This window comes from Dermacentor andersoni, chromosome 9 (assembly GCF_023375885.2).
Source record: "Dermacentor andersoni chromosome 9, qqDerAnde1_hic_scaffold, whole genome shotgun sequence".
Taxonomy (NCBI): domain Eukaryota; kingdom Metazoa; phylum Arthropoda; class Arachnida; order Ixodida; family Ixodidae; genus Dermacentor; species Dermacentor andersoni.
This window is the reverse complement of record NC_092822.1, coordinates 5579845-5602514: the sequence shown is the minus strand read 5'-3', so window position 1 is coordinate 5602514 and position 22670 is coordinate 5579845. Positions and strand designations below refer to the sequence as shown.

Below are 22670 nucleotides of genomic sequence, written 5' to 3'. Positions count from 1 at the left end.
ATGTGGTTACGTGAGACCTCTGCTCCCGCGACTTGTTCTCGCTCTTGGTGGACCACTACCCGGTTAGCCCTAACACAGCAGGCACGCATACTCGATCGGTCATGTGTTGAGCCTTTGCCCGTAAGCGCCGTGACTGTCACACTGTGGTGCACCTCCACAGCTTATAGCACATAATACTCCATAATTTAATTTTAATTTTAGAAGTGTACAGAAACTTATTCCCATATTTTTCTGCATATCTGGTCTTGCTGTGCACTGTGAATATTAAAGCAGATCCTTTTATATTCACATGCATGGTTTCTAGTGCATTGTACTCATGCAGCAGATATTAGCACCACAGCTTATATTGGTATGGTTATTTTTATCCTGTCCAACCAGGATCATACAGTCACTGAAAGAGGGCACTGTTAAAGGCATTCTTTCCTCAAAATTTATGCACAAAAGCACAAGAAGTTGACTACCATGAGGGGGAAGCATTATTCTGTCATTTTCTTTCCCAGAAAATCTGTCTGGGGCCAGAGCCGAACTAACCTGGAAGGACGCAGTCAGCGGTCAAGTGGTGTGCACAATTGGAGGCAAGGTCCTGATGGGAGCACAGATACTGAGCTGATGGTTGTGCCTGCAAAAGAAGTTGGCAGGATCATTGGTGAGTCTGTGCTTGTAGCTTATCATTCAATTTGGTTTTAAAGTTAAGCTTTCTTTCTTTGACTGTCCTGCTGCTTCTCGCTGGCTGTGATCTTGCCAAATAGCTCATACACAGGACAGCACTCCTGTCATTACACCCAACTTGTGATCATTTTCGCACTGTCATGTTTTCAGGGTCTATCTATCATCGTCTTTCTGTTGTAGTGTTTCCACTGTCGTTGTCCCATTGTCGTCATGCCCACGGCTTGTACTCTCGGAAGGTGAGCCAGCCACACAAAAATGTGCTGGGCGGTCTTCTGCATTAGCCAGGATTTACATCGTGCCATCATCATGCTGTCATGTCATGCCATTGTTGATATACAGTTGCCGTCATTCTATTGTTTTATGTTCATCATCATGTTGTTGTCGTCATACCATTGTCATCCTTGCTGACTGCTGGCTACAGTCTTGTACAATTAGTCAGTACTGGACATAGTGTAAACAAACAGTGGATATTGTGAATAGTGAGATGGCCTACAGTGGCAGGTGATACACGTAAGAGCAGATGTGAGCTCCAATGCCAACACGCCATCACTGTCATGCCGTTGTCGTCATTACTTCGCCTTCATGCCATCGTGATCGCTCATTTGTTGTGTCATCCAGATAGTTCTGTCGTGTTCACTCTGACTGTGTCATATCGTTGTCCTCATGCCACTATCTTCAAGCTATCCTCGTCATACCGTCATCATCATTCCATCATCGTCAGTCCACCGCCATGCCATTATCATATTTGCGTCATTCTCACAGAGTCGTCGTCATGCTGTCGTTGCAACACACACGAACACGCACGTGTGGCACTGAGCCTCTCTCCCTTCTTTATGATACGACCATTTGAATTGTACATTCACCAATTTAACATTTTGGGTGCATCAATGAAACTAACACAAGCTAGCAACACATTCTACCACGATCACCAAACTTTGCTGGGTCAGAGAAATGCACAACTCGCCGCTGTCAAAATGCGTGCGAAACATGTGCTGGCGATTCAGATCTGCACCAGCCAATAGGAGCGCTTTCTGTGTGTGTGTGACAGCAATAACAAATCACGCCGCTAGTTTTTCCACTTTTGGTTCGCTTCTGTTGCTCTTATTTTAGAGCAACAAAAGCACATGCCCGAGGTGCCATCGCGGTCATTCCCGCACAAAGGCTTCCCCCGCATCGACGAACCCATAACATTCACGGAAAGAAAGAAAAAGGGCCTGTAGTATATCATACTTACTCAAGCTAACTTGCACTTTTTTCCTAATAAGACAGGTCCAAAAATGGTGTGCGCCTTAGAATCGAGTATGACCCTAAATCTGCGTTATCATATCGCCATTGCTATTTCAACATGGCTGCCTCGTACGCGCTTCGAGCCTAGCTGCCGTAGCTTCCTCCATGTGCTGCAGTACGTGTGTTTAGGCCATGCTTCCTTTGGCTTAGGTTAGTGCACCGTCCATCGTCCCTTTTTTTTTGCATTTGCTCTATCAGCATGGAAGTGCCGACTGCAAAGACATGCCGAGTTCATAATGACGCCGCAATTAAAAGGAAAGTGACGATGTGTGCGGAGACGAACGAAAATTGGGCCGCATCACGGGTGTTCGGAGTTCCGGAAACTTGCGTGCGGGACTGGCGCAAACAGGAGGGGCGTTGTACCCCAGCGGCTGCTCGGCGCGGCACCTATCTTGAAAGTGATTTGCAACGGAGACAAGAGTCTACGCATCTAGTTGTACACCGAAACCGAACAAAAAACATTAAGGTCAGTGTCAGTGTTAGCATGAATAATATGATTGTGTACTTTACATATGGGCATCCAGAAGAAGGAAGGCTTCATTTTTTATATTTACGCCTGAAGTTCACGGAAAGCCATGTGTGCTGGGCATATTCCCTGCATGCACAAAAAGAGCTTCTTCCATACAAATAAGCTCACTCTAAGATAATTAAGAAAGGCATTTCAACACTCTGTTTGGAATTCGCACTTTGGAAGTCGTCTATTCACGATGTGCAAGCTAGTTTTGATCAACAATTGGGGAGGCTTTTTTCAGTTGTCTTCCCTGTGTCAGTCGTCGTGTCGGTAGCGGAAATGCTCCTCAAGAAATTGAGGCACTGTGCTGGCACGAATGCCACGGTACCCCTGGTGGGCACTCGGAGGTTGGAAATGGTTCTGTACATGCACAAGGTCACACATTGCCTGAAAAAAGTGGCTACCTGGTTTAATGTACTGATGGTTTAGTCAGCCACCAAGAAGCTTGCTCAGCTGAGCCATTGCATCACTTATGCAGACAAAAATATGGGCTGTAAAAAGAACCATGAAAAGCATCCTGTAGAGTGCGCCAACAAAGTCGTGCACGAGATCCCCCATCCTGCAGAAAAGTATACATTTGCCAGACTGGGCGATGCATCAATGATCGACTCGGGGAGCATGCAAGACATCTAGCTAAAAAAAGAGGACGCAGCTTGCTGACCACTGCAGCAGCTGTTCCACTTGTGGTGCACGTTTCCATAGCATGAAAATCCTAGGAAAGAGCAAGCAAAAAACCGGTCTTGGTACGTTACAGGCATTTCTTTTAATCAGAAAAGCAAGTCAGGAGTGTGTAAGTGAAACATCGATTTCACTGTCCAATGCAGAAATGAAATTCCTTTCACACCCGGTTTATTCACTTCCTGTTCGATGAATTTCAATTTTCCTTGTAATGGTGTGCCTGCACAACTTGTGGTTATGTAATCATTTGTAATCAATGAAATCATTTGTTAGTTTGCACCTGTGTACGTCTTCCTTTCTGTTGTGCCGTCCCATTGCACGCTACTATATTGTCACATGGTGCTGACATTGAATAACACAGTAGCAATACTGTGAACGACAAAACTAACTTTTATTGGGCGAACCTGTGCCCACAAAACCGGCTACACTTATAGCACAACGATAACAGCGAACACGCTCGGCGATCGGCGAAAATCTGATTAGCGGGTCGAGCGTGTCGGCTTTTATACAGCAGTCGTCGAATGTTCCAGACTAATCGCTTGGACCCGCGTGTCTTCCACAAAGTTCTACACCATTCGCGTCAGGCGATGAAATCAGATAGCATAAGGTTCGGCGACAACAGACAGCGAATAGAAGCATCGATAACTATCCAGAAACTTCGCATACATGCAGGCGCGTCCCGCGCTGTGCGATAACATTTGTTAGGCGGCGAAACGTGGTCGCCTGATAAAGATAAGTACACGTGTCAATACCCCCCTCTTAAAAGGTATCGACCCGATGCTGCGAACAAACGAAAGTAATAAATAAGCACTCGTAGCGAAGAAAACAACAAAATAAGGAAAGTTCGTTAGCGTCCGTACAACGGTTTAAGACTCACCACGTGGACCACTTCAGGTCGTGCGTGGCGCCGCTGTGAATGCGAAATGCTGTCTGGCACGACCTCATAGTCCAGTGGGTCAATACGTCGGATGACCTTGTAGGGTCCGAAATAGTGTCGCAATAGTTACTCACTGAGTCCTCGTCGACGTATCGGGGTCCAAACCCAAACACAGTCACCGGGCTGGTACTCGACGAAGCGTCGTCGGAGGTTGTAGTGTCGGCTGTCGGTACGCTGCTGGTTTTTGATCCGTAGGCGGGCGAGCTGTCGGGCTTCTTCGGCGCGCTGGAGATAGGTAGCGACGTCAAGATTCTCTTCGTCAGTGACGTGCGGCATCATGGCGTCTAGCATCGTCGTCGGGTTCCTGCCGTAAACCAACTTGAACGGCGTGATCTGTGTTGTTTCTTGCACTGCCGTGTTGTAAGCGAATGTTACGTACGGCAGGACGGCATCCCAGGTCTTGTGTTCGACGTCGACGTACATTGCTAGCATGTCGGCGAGGGTCTTATTCAGCCACTTCGTAAGACCATTCGTCTGTGGGTGGTAGGCAGTTGTCCTCCTGTGCCTTGTCTGACTGTATTGCAGAATGGCCTGGGTGAGCTCCGCTGTAAAGGCCGTTCCTCTGTCGGTGATGAGGACTTCTGGGGCACCATGTCACAGCAGGATGTTTTCGACAAAGAATTTCGCCACTTCGGCGGCGCTACCTTTCGGCAGTGCTTTAGTTTCAGCGAAGCGGGTGAGGTAGTCCGTCGCCACGACGATCCACTTATTTCCGGTTGTTGACGTCGGAAAGGGTCCCAACAAGTCCATCCCGATCTGCTGGAATGGTCGGTAAGGAGGCTCGATTGGCTGTAGTGATCCGGCTGGCCTTGTCGATGGTGTCTTGCGTTGTTGACAGTCTCGGCATGTTCTGACATAACGGGCGACGTCGGCGGTCAGGCGCGGCCAATAATACCTTTCCTGTATCTTCGATAGTGTCCGGGAAAATCCAAGGTGTCCAGCGGTCGGATTGTCATGTAGGGCGTGCAATACTTCTGGACGCAGTCCTGACGGGACAACAAGAAGGTAGTTGGCGCGCACTGGTGAGAAGTTCTTCTTTACGGGTAGGTTGTGTTGAAGCGAGAACGAAGATAATCCTCACTTAAATGCCCTAGGGACAACGTAGGTGTGCCCTTCCAAATACTCGATGAGGTTTTTCAACTCCGGGTCTGCTCACTGCTGTTCAGCGAAGTCTTCTGCACTTAAAATGCCGAGGAAGGCGTCGTCATCTTCGTCATCTTGTGGCAGCGAGTCACTGGGGGCGCATGATAGGCAATCGGCATCAGAGTGTTTTCGTCCGGACTTATAGGTTACAGTGATATCATATTCTTGCAGTCTTAGGCTCCACCGTGCCAACCGTCCTGAAGGATCCTTTAATTTCACTAGCCAACACAAAGCGTGATGGTCGCTGACGACTTTGAATGGCCTGCCATATAGGTACGGGCGAAATTGCGCTGTAGCCCAAACGATGGCGAGACATTCCTTTTCGGTTGTAGAACAATTGCCTTCCGCTTTTGATAACGACCGGCTAGCGTAAGCTATCACGTGTTCATGACCATCTTTTCTCTGGACTAGCACGGCACCGAGGCCTAGGCTACTGGCGTCAGTGTGGATTTCGGTATCGGTGTGCTCGTCGAAGTGCGCAAGTACGGGCGGCGACTGCATGCGTTGTTTGAGTTCTTGAAATGCGTCAGCCTGCAGCGTTTCCCCACTTGAACTCGACGTCACATTTAGTTAGCTGTGTCAGCGGCTCAGCGATACGTGAAAAGTCCTTGACAAATCGCCTGTAGTAGGCAGACATGCCAAGAAATCTACGCACTGCCTTTTTGTCAATGGGCTGCGGGAACTTTGCGATGGCAGCTGTCTTCTGCGGGTCGGGGCGGACTCCAGACTTGCTGATGACGTGGCCTAGGAACAGAAGCTCATCGTAAGCGAAGCGGCACTTTTCTGGCTTCAGAGTGAGCCCTGATGACTTGATGGCCTCTAGTACTGTCACAAGCCGCCTAAGGTGATCGTCGAAATTTTCGGCGAAGACGACGACGTCCTCCAAGTAAACAAGACAGGTCTGCCACTTCAATCCTGCTAACACCGTGTCCATGACGCGCTGGAACGTTGCAGGCGCCGAGCAGAGTCCGAATAGCATGACCTTGAACTCGTAGAGGCCGTCTGGCGTGATGAAGGCGGTCTTTTCACGATCTCTCTCGTCGACCTCTATTTGCCAGTAGCCAGACTTGAGATCCATCGACGAGAAGTATTTTGCGTTGCAGAGCCGATCTAATGCGTCGTCTATCCGTGGTAGGGGGTGTACATCCTTCTTTGTGATTTTGTTCATTCGACGATAATCGACGCAGAAACGTAAGGTGCCGTCCTTTTTCTTCACCAAGACAACAGGGGATGCCCACGGGCTTTTCGACGGCTGGATGATGTCGTCGCGCAGCATTTCGTCGACTTGTTGTCTTATAGCTTCACATTCTCGCGGCGAAACTCGGTAAGGGCTCTGGCCGAGTGGTCGAGCGCACTCCTCGGTTGTTATGCAATGCTTGGCGACTGGTGTTTGTCGAAACCTCGATGACGTTGAAAAGCAGCCTTTGTATCGTTGGAGCAAACTTCTGAGCTGCTGTTGCTTAATCACGGGGAGACTTGGATTAATGTCGTAGTCTGGTTCGGGAACCATAGTTGTCGGGGTAGATGCGGCGGAATCCGAGAGGACAAACGCATTACTGGTTTTAAGAATTTCCTCGATGTACGCGATCGTCGTGCCCTTGTTGATGTGCTTGAACTCCTGGCTGAAGTTTGTCAGCAGCACTTCAGTTTTCCCTCCATGCAGTCGAGCGATCCCTCTTGCGACGCAAATTTCACGGTCTAGCAGTAGACGTTGGTCACCCTCGATGACGCCTTCTACGTCGGCAGGCGTTTTGGTGCCTATGGAAATGACAATGCTGGAGCGAGGCGGGATGCTGACTTGACTTTCGAGCACGCTTAAGGCACAGTGACTACTAGAGCTCTCCGGCGGTATTGCTCGATCTTCCGACAGGGTTATGGACTTTGACTTCAGGTCGATGATTGCGCCATGTTGGTTCAGGAAGTCCATGCCAAGAGTGACGTCTCGCGAACACTGTTCGAGGTTAACGAAGGTGGCAGGGTAAGTCCGGTCATGAACGGTAATTCTTGCCATGCAGATTCCAGCCGGCGTAATGAGGTGTCCTCCAGCGGTCCGAATTTGGGGACCCTCCCATGCAGTCTTAACCTTCTTCAACTGGGCGGCGATGTGTCCACTCATTACGGAGTAATCGGCCCCTGTGTCGACTAAGGCAGTGACTGCGTGACCGTCGAGAAGCACGTCGAGATCGGTGGTTCTTTGTCTGGCATTGCAGTTGGGTCTTGGCGTCGGATCACGGCTGCGTCATGTTGAACTGAAGCTGGAACGTCAAGTCGTCTTTCGTCGGTGTAGTCTTGGCTTCCTGACTTCGTTGGGACGGCGGCGTGTCGTCATTAGGTCGTCGAGATGGTTTCTTCGTCGTCTTCGGCAGCGGCGGAGGATCTTCGTCAGTTCGACGAACAGCAACCGCACCTCCATCGGTTGCTGCTTTTAGTTTTCCGGATATGGGCTTGCAGAGCGGCCCCGGGCTGGGCCGGTGTATGGTCGGCGCTGCGGCAACAGGTAGCGGCCTGGTGACGGCGAACGGGACGGCCGTCGAAGGCTCCACTGAGTAGCGGTGAGGTAGTCGGCGATGTCACGAGGGTGCTCTCCAAGCTGTGGACGCGGCGCGTTAACGGCGAACCCTCTCAGTCCCAAGTCGCGGTATGGGCATTGGCGATACACATGGCTGGCTTCTCCGCAGTGATAGCAGAGCGGGTGGTGGTCGGGGGCTCGCCGAATGTCCGTCTTCCTCGCGTGGGTGCGCTGGGCGACGGGTGGGCATGCTGGCGGCGGCGGCGGCGGGCGACGGAATTGCGGCGTCACAGGGCCCTGGCGCGGTCGTGGAGGGGGGCCTTGATGGCGTGCGACGGCGGCGTAGGTCAGCGCTTCTGGCTGGGGCTGCGGTAATTGAGGTTGTACCTCAGGAACCCCAAGTGATCGCTGAACCTCATCTTTCACGATGTCGGCGATCGAGGCCACTTGAGGTTGTGACGAAGGCAGGACCTTGCGCAGTTCTTCACGCACAATGGCCCTGATGGTCTCTTGAAGGTCTTCGGAACCAAGTCCTTGGATGGCGTACTGCGGCATGAGCCCCTGGTGCTTATATTGCCGGGTGCGCATCTCCAGAGTTTTCTCGATCGTCGATGCCTCTGCAGAAAACTCAGCTACAGTCTTCGGTGGGTTACGAATAAGTCCGGCGAAAAGTCCTTGCTTGACGCCCCGCATCAGGAAGCGAACTTTTTTCTCCTCTGACATTTCCGGGTCTGCGTGCCGGAAAAGACGGGCCATCTCCTTCGTGAAGATCACGATCGTCTCGTTTGGCAGCTGCACTCTGGTTTCTAGTAGAGCTTGGGCTCGCTCTTTTCGCATGACGCTCGTAAACGTTTGCAAGAAGCCGCTTTGGAACAGGTCCCACGTCGTTAAAGTGGCTTCTCGATTCTCGAACCAGGTCCTGGCGGCGTCTTCCAATGCGAAATAGACATGCCGCAGCTTGTCGTCGCTGTCCCAACTGTTAAACGTAGCGACCCTCTCATACGTCTCCAGCCAGCTTTCCGGGTTCTCAAATGTGGAACCGCGGAACGTCGGTGGCTCCCTGGGCTGCTGCAGAAATATTGGGGCTGCTCCGGCTGCCATTGGGGCTGTCTTCTTGGTCGTCTCTGGACGAACTTCTCTGACGATCTTCTTGGTCGTCTCTGGTAGAATTCCATGTTCCGGGACGGCGCGGTCCGGGCTTGAATTACGGCTTGTCGGGGGCGTCCGGTACATGAACGTAAAGCACCTCCACCAGATGTCACGTGGTGGTGACGTTGAATAACACAGTAGCAATACTGTGAACGACAAAACTAACTTTTATTGGGCGAACCTGTGCCCACAAAACAGGCTACACTTATAGCACAACGATAGTGGCGAACACGCTCGGCGATCGTCGAAAATCTGATCAGCGGGTTGAGCGCGTTGGCTTTTATACAGCAGTCGTCGAATGTTTCAGACTAATCGCTTGGACGTGCGTGTCTTCCACAAAGTTCTACACCATTCGTGTCAGGCGATGAAATCAGATAGCATAAGGTTCGGCAACAACAGACAGCGAATAGAAGCATCGATAACTTTCCAGAAACTTCGCTTACATGCAGGCGCGTCCCGCGCTGTGCGATAACATTTGTTAGGCGGCGAAACGTGGTCGCCTGATAAAGATAAGTACACGTGTCAATATCAAGATAGTCCTCATGTCAGAATACCAACTAGCTCAACATTCAACTCTTTTGACTACGTATGAGGAACCTCAGCAAAGAAATGGCTGTCCCACTTCTTGAAAACCCTCTAATGGCTCTAGCCAAGCCAGTACCACCATGGCTGTGACAGCTGATAGACTGTGGCACGTCTTCTGCAGGAATTACAAAGAATGTTACAGAAATACACAAAAAAATGCACTTCCTAGAACTTTAGTCAAAGTACTTGTGCCCAGAATTCTACTCTGATGCATGTCACATGCCGGTGTTTCTCATGCTGCAGTTGGCAAATCCTTTTTTTTGGAATGTGGCCGTTTGCACCCGGAAACAAGCATCTTAACGGTGGAAGCCTATGCACTATTGTCGGCTGTAAGGTTTCAGTTTCAGTTTATTGATGCGATTGAAATGTTTTACAGAAAAAGTATGAAGTATAAAAAGGTGTATGAAAAAACTAAAACTGCAAAAAGGTATCGTATTTACAGATTCAGTAAGCGTTGTCAAAACCTTAATATCGCTACAAAAGAATAAAAATCCTGTTTTTACATGAACTTCATTCAATCCTATGTGCTTTGTATGCATCTCATCAACATATCATAATGTGCTGGGTACCTGGCCACAGAAGCATCGAGGGCACCATGCTTGCTTCACCAGCTTCATCAGTAACTGCCAAACCAAGAAATTCTTCCATAGTTGTCCCTGCTATAGATTTAAAGCCTTTGCTTCATAGGAAACTGAGAAGCCATGGGCAACGTACGTGAGACACTGAAACACTCCACAAACTTCACATTATTAAGCCAAACGTAGGAAACTGGCCACTGCTTACAAAATTAAGACAAACTGAGGTTATTTCAGCCGTCTAGGATAGACCACACCTATGGCACTCATTCCTACCTGTTGACTGGGGATCAGCCTCCTGTCTGCAACAAATGCAGTGAGCCGCTAACTGTTCTTCGCGTCTTGATGGAGTCTCGGGAAGCAGAAGCTCAAAGAAAAAAGTACTTTGCCCCGGCATACAGACAACACATCCCCCTCCACCCATCAATGTTTCTAAGCATTGAATCACTTTTTCATGTTAAGTTTTAAGGTTTTTACAAGATGTTGGTACATTGCAAGTTATCAGCCCAAGAGATTTGTATTACAACCTCTCACTAGAGGCTGCTGCTGCGATAGCATTTTGTGCAAGGGCTTACTGTTGAGGTACAATTTAATTGTCGATCCGTAAACGACAACTGAGTGTTCTTCAGGGACAAATTAACTGCATTAGCAGACCGTTACATCCCGATAGTCTCCATAACTAACGACAAATCCAGCCCTTGGTTCAACAAGTCTCTTCGCAAACTAAGGAATAAAAAGAAGCGTTCTTATAACAGGGCTAAACGCGTGCGCACTGCTGAGGCTTGGCAGATATACAAAGACACTTTAAACAATTACTCCTCAGCGATATCTTCCGCCAAAGATAAATACTACTCGCAAGACCTACCATCGCTGCCAACTTCCAATCCTAAAAAATTTTGGCAAACCATATCTCCGACAAGAGATACTAACACCATAACTTTGCACAGAACAGAAAACATACCTATTTCTAGTGCCGATTGCCCCACCGTATTCAACACATTTTTTTCATCTGTTTTCACTCAGGAGGACTTTTCCAATGTTCCAACTTTTCCGGAACTTGATGCCGCATACATGGAACCAATCGTTATCAGTGTTGAAGGCATTAAATTACTCATTAGTAACCTCAAAATATCTACTTCCGCCGGTATTGACAACATTAATTCTAAGATTTTAAAGAACACCATCGCTGCCTCAAGCAAGATCTTATGCCATATTTTTCAACAATCCCTAGCACCTGGAAAGTTACCCACCAATTGGTTAATAGGAAAAATAATACCAATTCACAAATCTGGAGATGTTCATACTCCTGACAACTATCGGCCTTTATCTTTAACCTGCATATGTTACAAAATGCTCGAGCACATAATCACTTTCCACATGTACAGCCACCTAGAAGCTCACAATTTCTTCTTTTCTAATCAGCATGGTTTTAGGAAGGGATTTTCTTGTGACACACAATTGTTTGAACTAACAACAGACTTGCTCTTTAACATGGACTGCAACCTTCAAGCTGACTGTATCTTTCTTGACTTTTCTAAAGCTTTTGACCGCGTGCCGCACTGTCGCCTAATTTCTATATTATCTGCCCTACGACTTGACTCTTTAACATTATCCTGGATTCATAATTTTCTTTCTTTTCGAGAACAGTTTACTGTTAACAATTTCTCTTCCCCGCCTTCTTCTGTTAGCTCTGGTGTGCCACAAGGCAGCGGCCTCGGCCCCCTACTCTTCTTAATCTACATTAACGACTTACCCACCCAGATTACTTCCTGCATGCGCCTTTTTGCCGATGACTGCATAATCTACCGTCCTATTCACACGACTGATGATCACTTGACACTTCAAGCAGATCTTAACCTTATCGTTAACTGGTGTAACAAATGGCTCATGACACTAAACTTTACAAAGTGCGAGGTAATGTGCTTCAGCCGAAAATGTGTAAATTCTAAATTTTCGTATCATCTTAATAACACTATGCTTTCCCACACTTCATCATATAAGTACCTTGGTGTTTTTACAGAGAATCTTTCATGGGCCCCACACATCACTTCTACAGGCGCCAAAGCATCATGTTCTCTTGGCTATCTACGACGCAACCTGCGAAATGCCCCGCCAAACATTCAAAAACTCGCTTTCCAAACATTCATTTTGCCACAGTTAGAATTTGCCTCCCCAATTTGGTCCCCTCATCAAACTTACCTAATAAATATGATGGAAATGATACAAAATAGAGCAGCCTGGTTCATATCCCATAACTACGGTATAAACTCCAGCATTACACAAATTAAACTAGACCTACTGTTGCCGCCATTAGATATCCGCCGCAACATCGCTCTTCTGTGCTTACTCCACAAATATATTTACACTAATAAACGAACCCGGTTACAACTGCAAGTACCCCACTCTTTTTCACACAGATTACATAATCAGTTCAGTTTCATGCACATATACGGTAAAACAAATGCATTTAATTCATCTGCACTACCACGTGCCATTCGTCTCTGGAATGACCTCCCTGATAACATAGCCTCCATATCTAATCCCGACACGTTCCGCTCTCAGTTACTCATGCTTTTCCCATTTAATACCGTTCATGAGTGGCCAATCTAGTGTATCTTATCGTGCATTTTTGCCATGATGTATATCATTTTCATAAACGGTATTCCTTTGCTCTGTTAACAGTAAACAAGTGTTCGTGTGCCTTCAGATATTGCTTTGTATTTCTTGTGCCTTCAATATTATGTAACACGGTAATCTTTTTATAGCACTGTTCCTGTTGGAAATTTGTACTTTTTATACCTTTACTGTTTAAATGCCCCCCTTACTTTATGCCCTGCCATAGGGCCTGTAAGGTTCTTCTGAATAAATAAATTCCTACTCTCACTCACATGTTTACTGCGTTATCCCTTTGTAATCGAACTTTTATCTTCATAGCATACATCACTAGTAATTATCCTTTTATTTATTCTATTATTATTATTATTTATTCTATTATTACTCAATTGATTATCCTGCAACATTCATGTTGATAGTATAAATCTTTAGTCATTACCAGAATTTTATTACATGTATAGTTATATACATGTACTTTATAGCACCTCTTACGGCCCTTTTACAGCCACATCTCATCTAGTTCTCGCAATTCATTACTACATTGCCAACTCTAACACCAGGCTGGCGCTTGGCCATGCTTGGCCCTTACGCCATAAAACCTTATATATCATCATCATCAGGAACATATCGGGAATATGAATGTATGCTAGAATCTTCTGATATTCACGTGGATTTCCTGAAGCTAGTGACGGTAATGGGACCTCCTGTACAAAGAATATGTAGAAATGCAAAGCGCAGTTGCAACAATATGAAAAAATAAAAAAGTAGGTCCCACACACATGTGAAATCATAATAAGCTGAAGTTTCTGTGATGCTTACAGAAATGTCAAAGGAGATGTAACTTAATCACAGAAACGATTGCTTAAAGTGACACATATGAAATACAATTTCTTGCAAATGTAACACTAATGATGCAAATGCCGTGCGATGTTTATGCAAATATAAAGTCACACAAATCTAACACAATGACTCAAATTTTTTTATGTGGAGATGGCATGCATGGTAGGGTGTAATGGGATCTTGGTGGCTAAGCTGGTGCGGAGTGTTAAGTCCTTTAATGCCCCTCAACAGAGGTAACACACCGCTTGGGCCACAGCTTCCTGTATGTGGCACCTCCAGACTCGCCCCTTGCGGGGAAATCAGCGGTTGCCTATCCTGTGCCCTATCCAATCATTTGCTTTCCTATCAACTTTTTTTTCTGTCCTGTAACCTCCTGTCTCAAGATTACCTGTCTCCCAGGCGACAGGTTAACCTGGTGCGATATATCCAGGCTTCAGTGTAACGCATTGGCTTATAGCAACAGTGTACTGCTGATATGTACAAGTCGTCAAAGCTTGTGGCATCCCCTTGTTAGGCTCCATGGCAGGTGACTGCAGTCGTTGCCCAAGCGACTGCAGTCGACCTGCGTGGAGAAGCATTTCCTCGATATACGGATTGTGCTGCTTCAAAGTGTTAGGACTTTCAGGCTGACTCCAATCAAATAAGTGAATTTTATTAGCGCGACATTTCGGAGCCTATTCGGCTCCTTCTTCAGGGGTGGTTGTTTGGGGATGGCGGTGTGCAGCTTTTGAAGGGTCTTTTGTGAAAAAGGCGGGGAGAGTACGGAAGGTGAGGCGACACTTCACAGACAGGAAGAAGGGAGAAGCGAAAGGGTGAGATGGCTGAAGTGGTGCTGGTCGGCTGGGATGACCAGTGTTGGGGGAGCTTGATCTGCGAGAGTGCCGTTCACGGGAGGCGGGGGGGTTACGGGGAGTGCGGACATTTTGGTGTTGGTGACCTCGAGCGGGAATCTACCTGGCTGGGCGTCCTTTTCTTTTCGTCATATCGCCAAGGCCATGGATATGAACCGAAGGAAAGTTGCCCTTGACGCGGTTTATGTTACCACCCGTATTCTGAATGTGCCATGACTCTAGTAGTAATTTTTGCGAGTTCGCCTCTGTCTGAAGGATTTGGGTTTCCTAGAAAGCAATTTCGTGGTCGGCGTCTTCAGAGTGTTCGGAGACGGCAGTGCATATACGGTTGAATGTTCAGACGTCGTTCTCGCGTTCTCCGATTCTTTCTTTTAGATTTTTGGTTTCCCTGATGTACAACGCTGGACAGTTGGCACAGCTTTTTTTGTAGACTATGCCTTGAGCTTTTTCTTTTGGTGGACAATCTTTTGGCTTAGAGAGGAAGATATTGAAAATGCTTATCGGTTAATGCACAACTTTGAGGCCTTCTTTTTTCAACATTCGGCTGAGCACTTCGCTGGTACCTCTGATGTATGGGATGGACACTCGTTTCTGGGGTGGGGGTGAAGTCAACAGCTGAAGGTCCCATAATTCGTTTCTTCTTTTTTGTTGTCAGGTTGTTTTTCGAATGAAGTCCTCTGTGTAGCCATTCCTTCTCTTTTCTTTCAATGAGGAAGGAGTTTCGGCTTTCTTGAATAAAGAATTTACAACAGACGCCTTGTGGTTTTTCCGGATGGGGGGCCCGTGTGGGTTGGTTTTTGGTAGACTGAAAATTTTATAATGCCGTCTGTTCGTGTAACTTACACATCTAAGAATGGGAGCAATCCATTCTGTTTGCGCTCATATGTGAACTCTGTATATCTGGATCTATGGAGTTTAAGTGTCTCTGCAGGTTTTCGACTTGCCCCGTCTTCAAGATGCAGAAGCAATCATTTACGTACCTGAGGAAGACTTTTGCTTTCGGGGAAAGAGTATTTGGAGCTCTTTTCTCGGTATTCTCCATTGTCAAGTTAGCCGTGGCAACGGAAATTGAAGCCCCCATAGGAGTTCTTTTAACCTGTCTGTAGTAGCTGCCTCAGAAGGTGAAACAGGTATTGGACATGCACAGCTCGAGAATGTGGCAGATCTCCTCTACACTCAACACTCTACACTCCTCTACACTCTACACTCCTCTAAACTCTTCTCGTTCCAGGGCATCCCTAGTTGCGGAAATAGCTGACTTAATGGGTACTCTGGTGAACAGAGAGATCGCACCAAAATAGACTACGCTTTCATCATCTTCGATACATACTTTTGATTCGAGTTTGATGAAATTCTCAGAGTCGTGCATGTGGGATGCTTTTCCTTCTGGTGAGTGGGGATATAATCTGGTGCAAGTAAATGGATAGTGATCGCAGTGGGGAACACGAAAAGTCTACGATTGGTCGTAAGGTGATTCTGGGTGTATGGAGTTTTGGCAAGCCGTAGAAAGCTGGGGCGGATCTTTCCTACACATTAATTTTAGGTAGAGATTTCGAGAATTTGGGTGACTGCAGAATATTTCAACCAGCGTCTTATTCAGCACTGATTGGGTTCTCGTAGTGGGGTCCTTCTTTAATTTCTCGTAGTCTTGGCTGTCAAGTAGGGCAGACGCCTTTTCGTCGTTGTCCTGTATGTTCAAAACAACGGTTGATTTCCCCTTTGTCCGCCGGTAGGATTACAATGCTTGTATCTTCTTTCAGTGGTCTCAGTGCTCTTTTTTCGTCGGAAGATAAGTTGCGATCTTTTCTGCGGTTGTTATTGGACCTTATGCCGATTGCTTTCAGTCTGATCTGTTCCCATGCTTTGGGGTCCAGTTGCTGGATGCCGCTCTCAAGGGCGGCGATCATCTTGGTGAGGGGTGGGTTATCTGTGGTAACATTGAATTAGTGACCTTTTGCCAGGATTGAAGTTCTTCGGTCATGAGCTTCCTCAATGATAAATTGGTTACTGCATGTTTGTTTAACATTCCCGATTTCTCGGTTTTGTTGATTAGAGAAGAGAGTTTCTTCTCCTGCTTTTCACGGTGTTTCATTTCCTCTGAGGATGCGACAGCCTTTGCAAACCAATCAATTGACGAAAAGAGATAGGGTACCTGGTGTTCGAGCTGCCTTCTGGTCCTAATTAATTTCCAAACCAGACAGGCAATTCTGTCGAAATGTTTAGCTTCATGCTTCAAAGTGTGTACGTACTGGACTCCTCTATATTCTTTGCTCGACATAAAGAATCATTCCTTCATTATTATGTCATCCACAGTGAAAAGCATGAGAAACCTGCAAGAGTAATCTCACCCTGTAGTGAAATGCTTGACCAACACAACTGGACCATGTTATAGGTGGTATGTGCAACCTGTGGAGACTAAAGCCCCTAAATGATTAAAAGTAACGACATCTCCTCTCTCCTCCTCCTATGCCAGCGCTCCTTCTCTCGACACCTCCCGGGCGCCAACGGTGGCAGCATCTCGGCCGGGTACAGCTAGCAGGCGCTCCCAACGTTCGCCCCTTTGGCGCGCAGTGCACTGCGTGCCTGAAGGGTTTGGCTGTTGCGTTTATGACAGGAGATGTTCATAAATTAGTTACTCCAATAATTGCCGGGATCCACGTTGCACTGCTTTATCGAAGCTCCTTCCACTGCGATCATTTCGATTGCAGTGTCAGTGGTAGAGGTGGCGTGCGCAAGCGAGCTAACGGAGTTTTTTTTTTTTTTTTTCTCGAGCAGCACCTTTTGATCAGCTTCATTTGAACTTCCAACGCTGGAACAACATGCGCTTTGTATGTGGATATTTACCTCTCACTTTTTTTTAGAGACAGACGTGTGGTCTATGCTTTATATTAACCCATGGCGGTGTACTACTTCCATAATATGTTCTGTCAAAGGCGCGTTTGCTCGTACTACAAGAAAGCTTGGTAATGCATCTAGCCTTAATTTCTTGATGCCGTAATTCCGAAGGATTTGGCTTTCAAATTGGTCTTCGGTGAAGTGATCTTAAGATGAATAAACTAAGATTTGGTATGGCACAACTTTTTGAATAATGATACAAGGCACGGAAGAAAATGTACACCGCGGAATTTCACAAATAATTTCGATAAGAACTTCTGATATGTCAGCCTGCCATGTGTTTGTCCATAACAATTTTAGCACCATAGAATGTTGAAAATCGTCTGGGTAATTGTGTGCTCCTTCGTTTGAGATTTCTTTTACCCGACCTATCCACATTAAAAATGTTTCAACCAGCTTAGATTTGCACGTAAGATGTCGTGCAATTCTGCCTTAGCACAGTAACTGCCTTGGCACAGTAACTGCCGACTTTGGTAACTACCCCGCAAATACAAATACGTGCACCAATGCGCAATGCATAAAAGCTAGATCTGCACTGCGAGTCGCATGAACAGCGGGGGCTCAAACGATGACAACCGCCGTTTTAGTCTCGAGTTCGTCAGCGGAGTCCAACTCGAAAAAAAAACAAAAAAGTACGTCTAGCAGTGCGCACCACTTCAGTATGCATGTCACAGTCTCAGGGTGGTAAACACGACACAAGGAACGTTTGAGTTAGGAAAGACCTTCATGGGGCATGAGCATCACAAAAATACATATATCCAGAAAGCACGCATTGCCAACCCAATGACAAAACTCTAACATATGACAAACTGTATACAAATCTAGTTAATTGAAAATATTAAGTCCTCGCACGCGACGTGTTATGAAGTTGAAAATATTTACATAATGTCTATCCATGTGGCCACGTCGCCTCGTCATCGCTGCTTCCGACGACACGTTGTTGGGCCCGCCGATGCATCGCAGACTTGCGTCGCTGTGTCTGTTGTGCCTGGTCAGGGGGTCAGGAGGGTGGAGTGACTTAAGTGCCTGGATCGCCCGGTCAACTCTGCAAGCTGTGGATTGTAGCCGCAGGGAGTCCAGGAAGCGGCGCTGTCAGCCTGTAGCAGCAGCTTCCGGTGGGAGGTCCACTCGGCTCGCGGGTCGTGGCCGCAGCATCTAAAGAATTGCTTACACTGGGTTGCCGCCGTTTCCGCGATCCATCCGTCCTGTTTGGCCTCCAGCCCCTTCTGCCGCCTTCGTCCCAGAGCGTAGCTGGGCCGCTCTCTTCAGCTACTTGTCCCTTCTCCCATTGGCCACGTAGCTGCGCATGCACTTTTGCGCTTCTTCTGCTTTCATATTGTATTATTTTTATTCATAGGCTCTTATTTTCTATCTTCTTTTTTCTTTATTTCTGCCATCGACTACTCGTGTCTTCTTGTTTTCTTCTTATCTTCTGCTTTTTCTTCTTTCTTTCTTTCTTCCTTCCTTTATTGGCTCATGACATATTATGCCCACCTTCAAGAGTTTTTCCATATGAAAAACTGCTTCTTTTTCCTTGTATTGGATGTTTCCGTCATCTTCATATGTCAGTCCAACATTAACACTTGATGTCTTCCACCATGTTTGTCATTTTCACCACTGGGTGCCTTCCCCACACATCACTTCACCTCACTTCACTTAACTTATTCACTGCACTGTACACATCATCGAGTTCACTATTGCACACAAAAAGGTCAATTGTCCAATACTTCTAAACCACAACACTTCTACAATAGACTGTTATAACACTTGTCACGCCATGTACTATGAAGTTCTACTCATAAAGTCTTCTCCAACATTTTCTCTTCCCTTGATGTATTCCACATAGAAGCTATATTCTTGAAGTGCAAGGCTCCATCTGATCACTTTGGAATTAGTTAACTTTGCTTTATTTAAGAACTCAAGGAAGGGGTTGGTGATCTGTCTGCACCCTAAAATGTTTTCCATACAGCTATATGTGAAACCGTTTGACTGCCCATATAAGAGCTAAACATTCTTTTTCCACAGTTGAGTAGTGCCTTTTCCTTTTGAGCAGTCGTTTGCTTGCATAGAATATTGGGTGTAATACATTGTCATTTTCTTGTAGCAGGTGTAATACATTGTCATTTTCTTGTAGCAACACCGCTCCAAGTGCTTTCTATTATGCATCTGTGTGCAAAACAAACTCTCTAAGTTGGGCGCCACCAGAACGGGAGGATTGGCCATGTACCGCTTGAGTGTTTCAAATGCGTCCTCTTGCGCTTTTGTCCATTTCACTGTATTGCTTGCACCTTTCTTTGTTAATTCCACCAAAGGATCAGCTATCTCCACATAATGTGGAATGAAGTCCCTGTAGAACCCCGTCAATCCCAGAAAAGGCTGTACTTTTTTATTGTTCTTCGGTGGGTTTGCTTCTTGAATTTTCTCTAGTGTTTCCTCCTTCGTCGAAATGCGTCCCATGCCTAACTTGTGTCCCAGAAATGTCACCGCGTGAAAACCAAATTCACACTTCGTTGACTTGATGGTCAGCTGGGCTTCCTGTAACCTATAAAATAATCCTTCTAATGCTTCCAGGTGCTCTTCCCAAGTGTCTGTTGCCACCAAAATATCGTCAATATAACGTTCCACATTTTCCAGACCGTGAAGTACTCTTCTCATGAGTTTCGTAAATACTGCAGCGCCTGTCTTTAGTCCAAATGGCATGTACTTGAATTGAAATAGCCCATTTGTACTTGAATATGCCGTCTTTTCTTTGGATGTCTTCTCCATGGGTATTTGTCAGTACCCCTTCGCTAAGTCAAGGTTTGAAAAGAAAATTTTTCTTGCCACCTTTGCAAAAACAACGTCCACTCTTGGTATTGGCTTGGAATCAGACAATAATATGCTGTTTAACCTCCTGAAGTCTACACAAAGCTTATTAGAGCCATCTGGTTTCTTTACAACGACCAGAAATGCATTGTAAGCTGATGTAGACCTCTCAATGATGCCTTGACGTAATATCTCGTCAATTTCCTTTTCAATAAACTCTTGTACCACTAGTGGCAATGGGTATTGTTTGACGTACACTGGTGTGTCCGTGGTGCATTCTAATTTGCACTCAATAACATTTCTTCTTCCTGGGAGGTCCGAGAATAATTCATCATACTTGTGTAATAATGATTTTAACTCTGCTGCTTCTTCTCCATCCAGACATGGATTAATGACTGCTTTTTCTAACCCCATGGTTTTCTTGTAGTGGTAGGTGTGGACTTCCAAGTCGTCTTTCTCTTCTGTGACTATGATGTTGACAACTTCAGATCCTTGCGAATTATGCCTCTCCTCATATTTCTTTAACATGTTGATGTGAAATACTTCTTTAGAATCGTCCACCAGGAGCTTGTAATCCATCTCGTATCTTTTCTGGGTTACCTCAAATGGCCCCTTCCACTGCATGAACAGTTTGTTTCTATCACTGCGTAGGAGGATAAGTGCTTTGTCTCCTGGATTGAGGCGTCTTGTCACTGCCTTCTTGTTATAATAGGTTTTATATCGTTCTTTGGCTTCCCCCAAACTCTGATGTGCTAACTTGCACGTTTCTTCCAGCTTCTCTCAAAGTTCCAACACATAGGTGTATGTCGTTTTGACTTCAGTGTCGAGTCCTTCATTTGCCCATACCTCCTTGAGGATAGTTAACGGACCTCTAACCATGCGTCCATATAGCATCTCGAACGGTGAAAAATTTAGGCTTGCTTGTGGCACTTCTCTGTATGCAAACAATAATGCTAGTAGGTAACAGTCCCAATCCATAGGTCTTTCTTGACACATCTTCTTTATCATGTTCTTCAATGTGCCATTAAATCTTTCTACCAGGCCGTTCGCCATAGGATGATACGGCATTGTGAGCAACTGCTTTATCGAGAGCAACCTGTTGAACTCCTTCATGAGGTCAGATGTGAAGTTGGATCCCCGGTCACTAAGAATTTCTCGGGGAAGACCATACCGAGAGAACATCTCTATTAGAGCCTCGGCAACCTGAATTGAATCTATGCCTTTTAAGGCAATGGCTTCTGGATATCTTGTCGCCATATCGACCATCGTGAGAACATAGCGGTTTCCTTTTGCTGATACCGGCTTTATTGGTCCTACGATGTCTACCACTACTCTCTGAAATGGCATGTTCAATGGTTGGCATATTCCCAACTGGAACTCGATTCACTCGTCCCTTTGGTATCGTCCGCTGGCAAATGTCACAGGATTTTATATCTCTCTTTACTTTGCTTTGTAGTCTTGGCCAGAAAAATTGTTCTGTGATCCTAGCCACCGTTCTTTTTATGCCTTGGTGCCCGGCCATGATGCTGTCATGTCCCAAATTCAAGACCGTCCGTTGTAGTGGTTTAGGAACCACCAACTGCATCACTTCTCTGCCCGAGGTAAACTTACACCTCCTGTACAACAATCCATTTTTTCCTCTGGAATTCAAAAATGGTTCTTCCTCTTTTATTTGTCGTTGACTCTCCTTGCTTCTCAAAGCAGGCTTGTAAGAAATCATCCTTCCTTTGCATTTCCACAAATTCTGTTGGTCTCACCGCAAGTACTTCGGTTGTAGGTACCTTTAGTGCCCTCAATGTTCGCTGCATACTTGATCTTGTAGTTACCGCCGACGAAATTGCTGGACTATCCTCCGTAGTCTTAATTTTTTGTGTCGCCATGTTAGGATCGTGCTCTTGTTGTTTTCCTTATGCTTTTCCCGTGTCGGTGGAGCTGCTCTTCCACTTGATATCAGGGTCATCCACGCTTCTTACCCCTGGTAGATTGCCCAATATTAAATCATATAGCGGCTTATCTATGCATTTCACTATCAGCCATCCGAAGTAGTAGGGAGTAGAAACTTGAATTCTGGCCTCAGATAAATGCTTAACCATGCTGTCGACCATGATAACTGCTGCTGTTTCTCCTGTTAGTTCTTGCTCCCGAACCAAACTCGATCTCACCAAGGCCATGTTGGTTCCACTATCTTGAAGAACCGAGACTCGTATTCCGTTGATCTCTCCGTCAAATACAGGAAGACCCAATGATAGTCTCGTCTTCTCGAACGCATCCTTGTTATCCGAGACCATGGTTTTCGACGCATCATGTGTATCCTGGGTATCCTTGGTCGATTCTTGCGATGATGCTACATTTCCACCATTTAGGGAAACCGCGCCAGCTGCCTTTCTTTCTTTCTTTATTCATTTATTCAAGACATTCCTTACAGAAATGCCTTGGGGGACGCGACAAAAGGCACTGAACGTGCCTGACTGGGCCTCGCCACCCTTGGCAACAGCAGTCACACAAGAACATAGATTAATTACCAAAAGTATTGACTTCAATAGGCTCAATTTGGAACACGGTAGAACTGAAACATCAATAAGTGTTCTCTTTTTTTTTTTTTTACATCAATAACATAAATACA

The 22670-nt window shown here is 46.2% G+C and overlaps 1 protein-coding gene across 4 annotated transcripts in view; it reads left to right on the top strand.

The window, feature by feature from the left end:
- LOC126527421 (probable ATP-dependent RNA helicase DDX43) overlaps positions 1 to 22670 on the top strand; it is a 269054-nt gene that overhangs the window by 10595 nt on the left and 235789 nt on the right. For all 4 annotated transcript variants that reach the window (XM_055068441.1, XM_050175254.2, XM_050175255.2 and 1 more), the window contains one exon: positions 501 to 646. In XM_055068441.1, coding sequence (XP_054924416.1) covers positions 501 to 646 — 146 coding nt within the window. The remainder of the gene's footprint in view (positions 1 to 500; positions 647 to 22670) is intronic.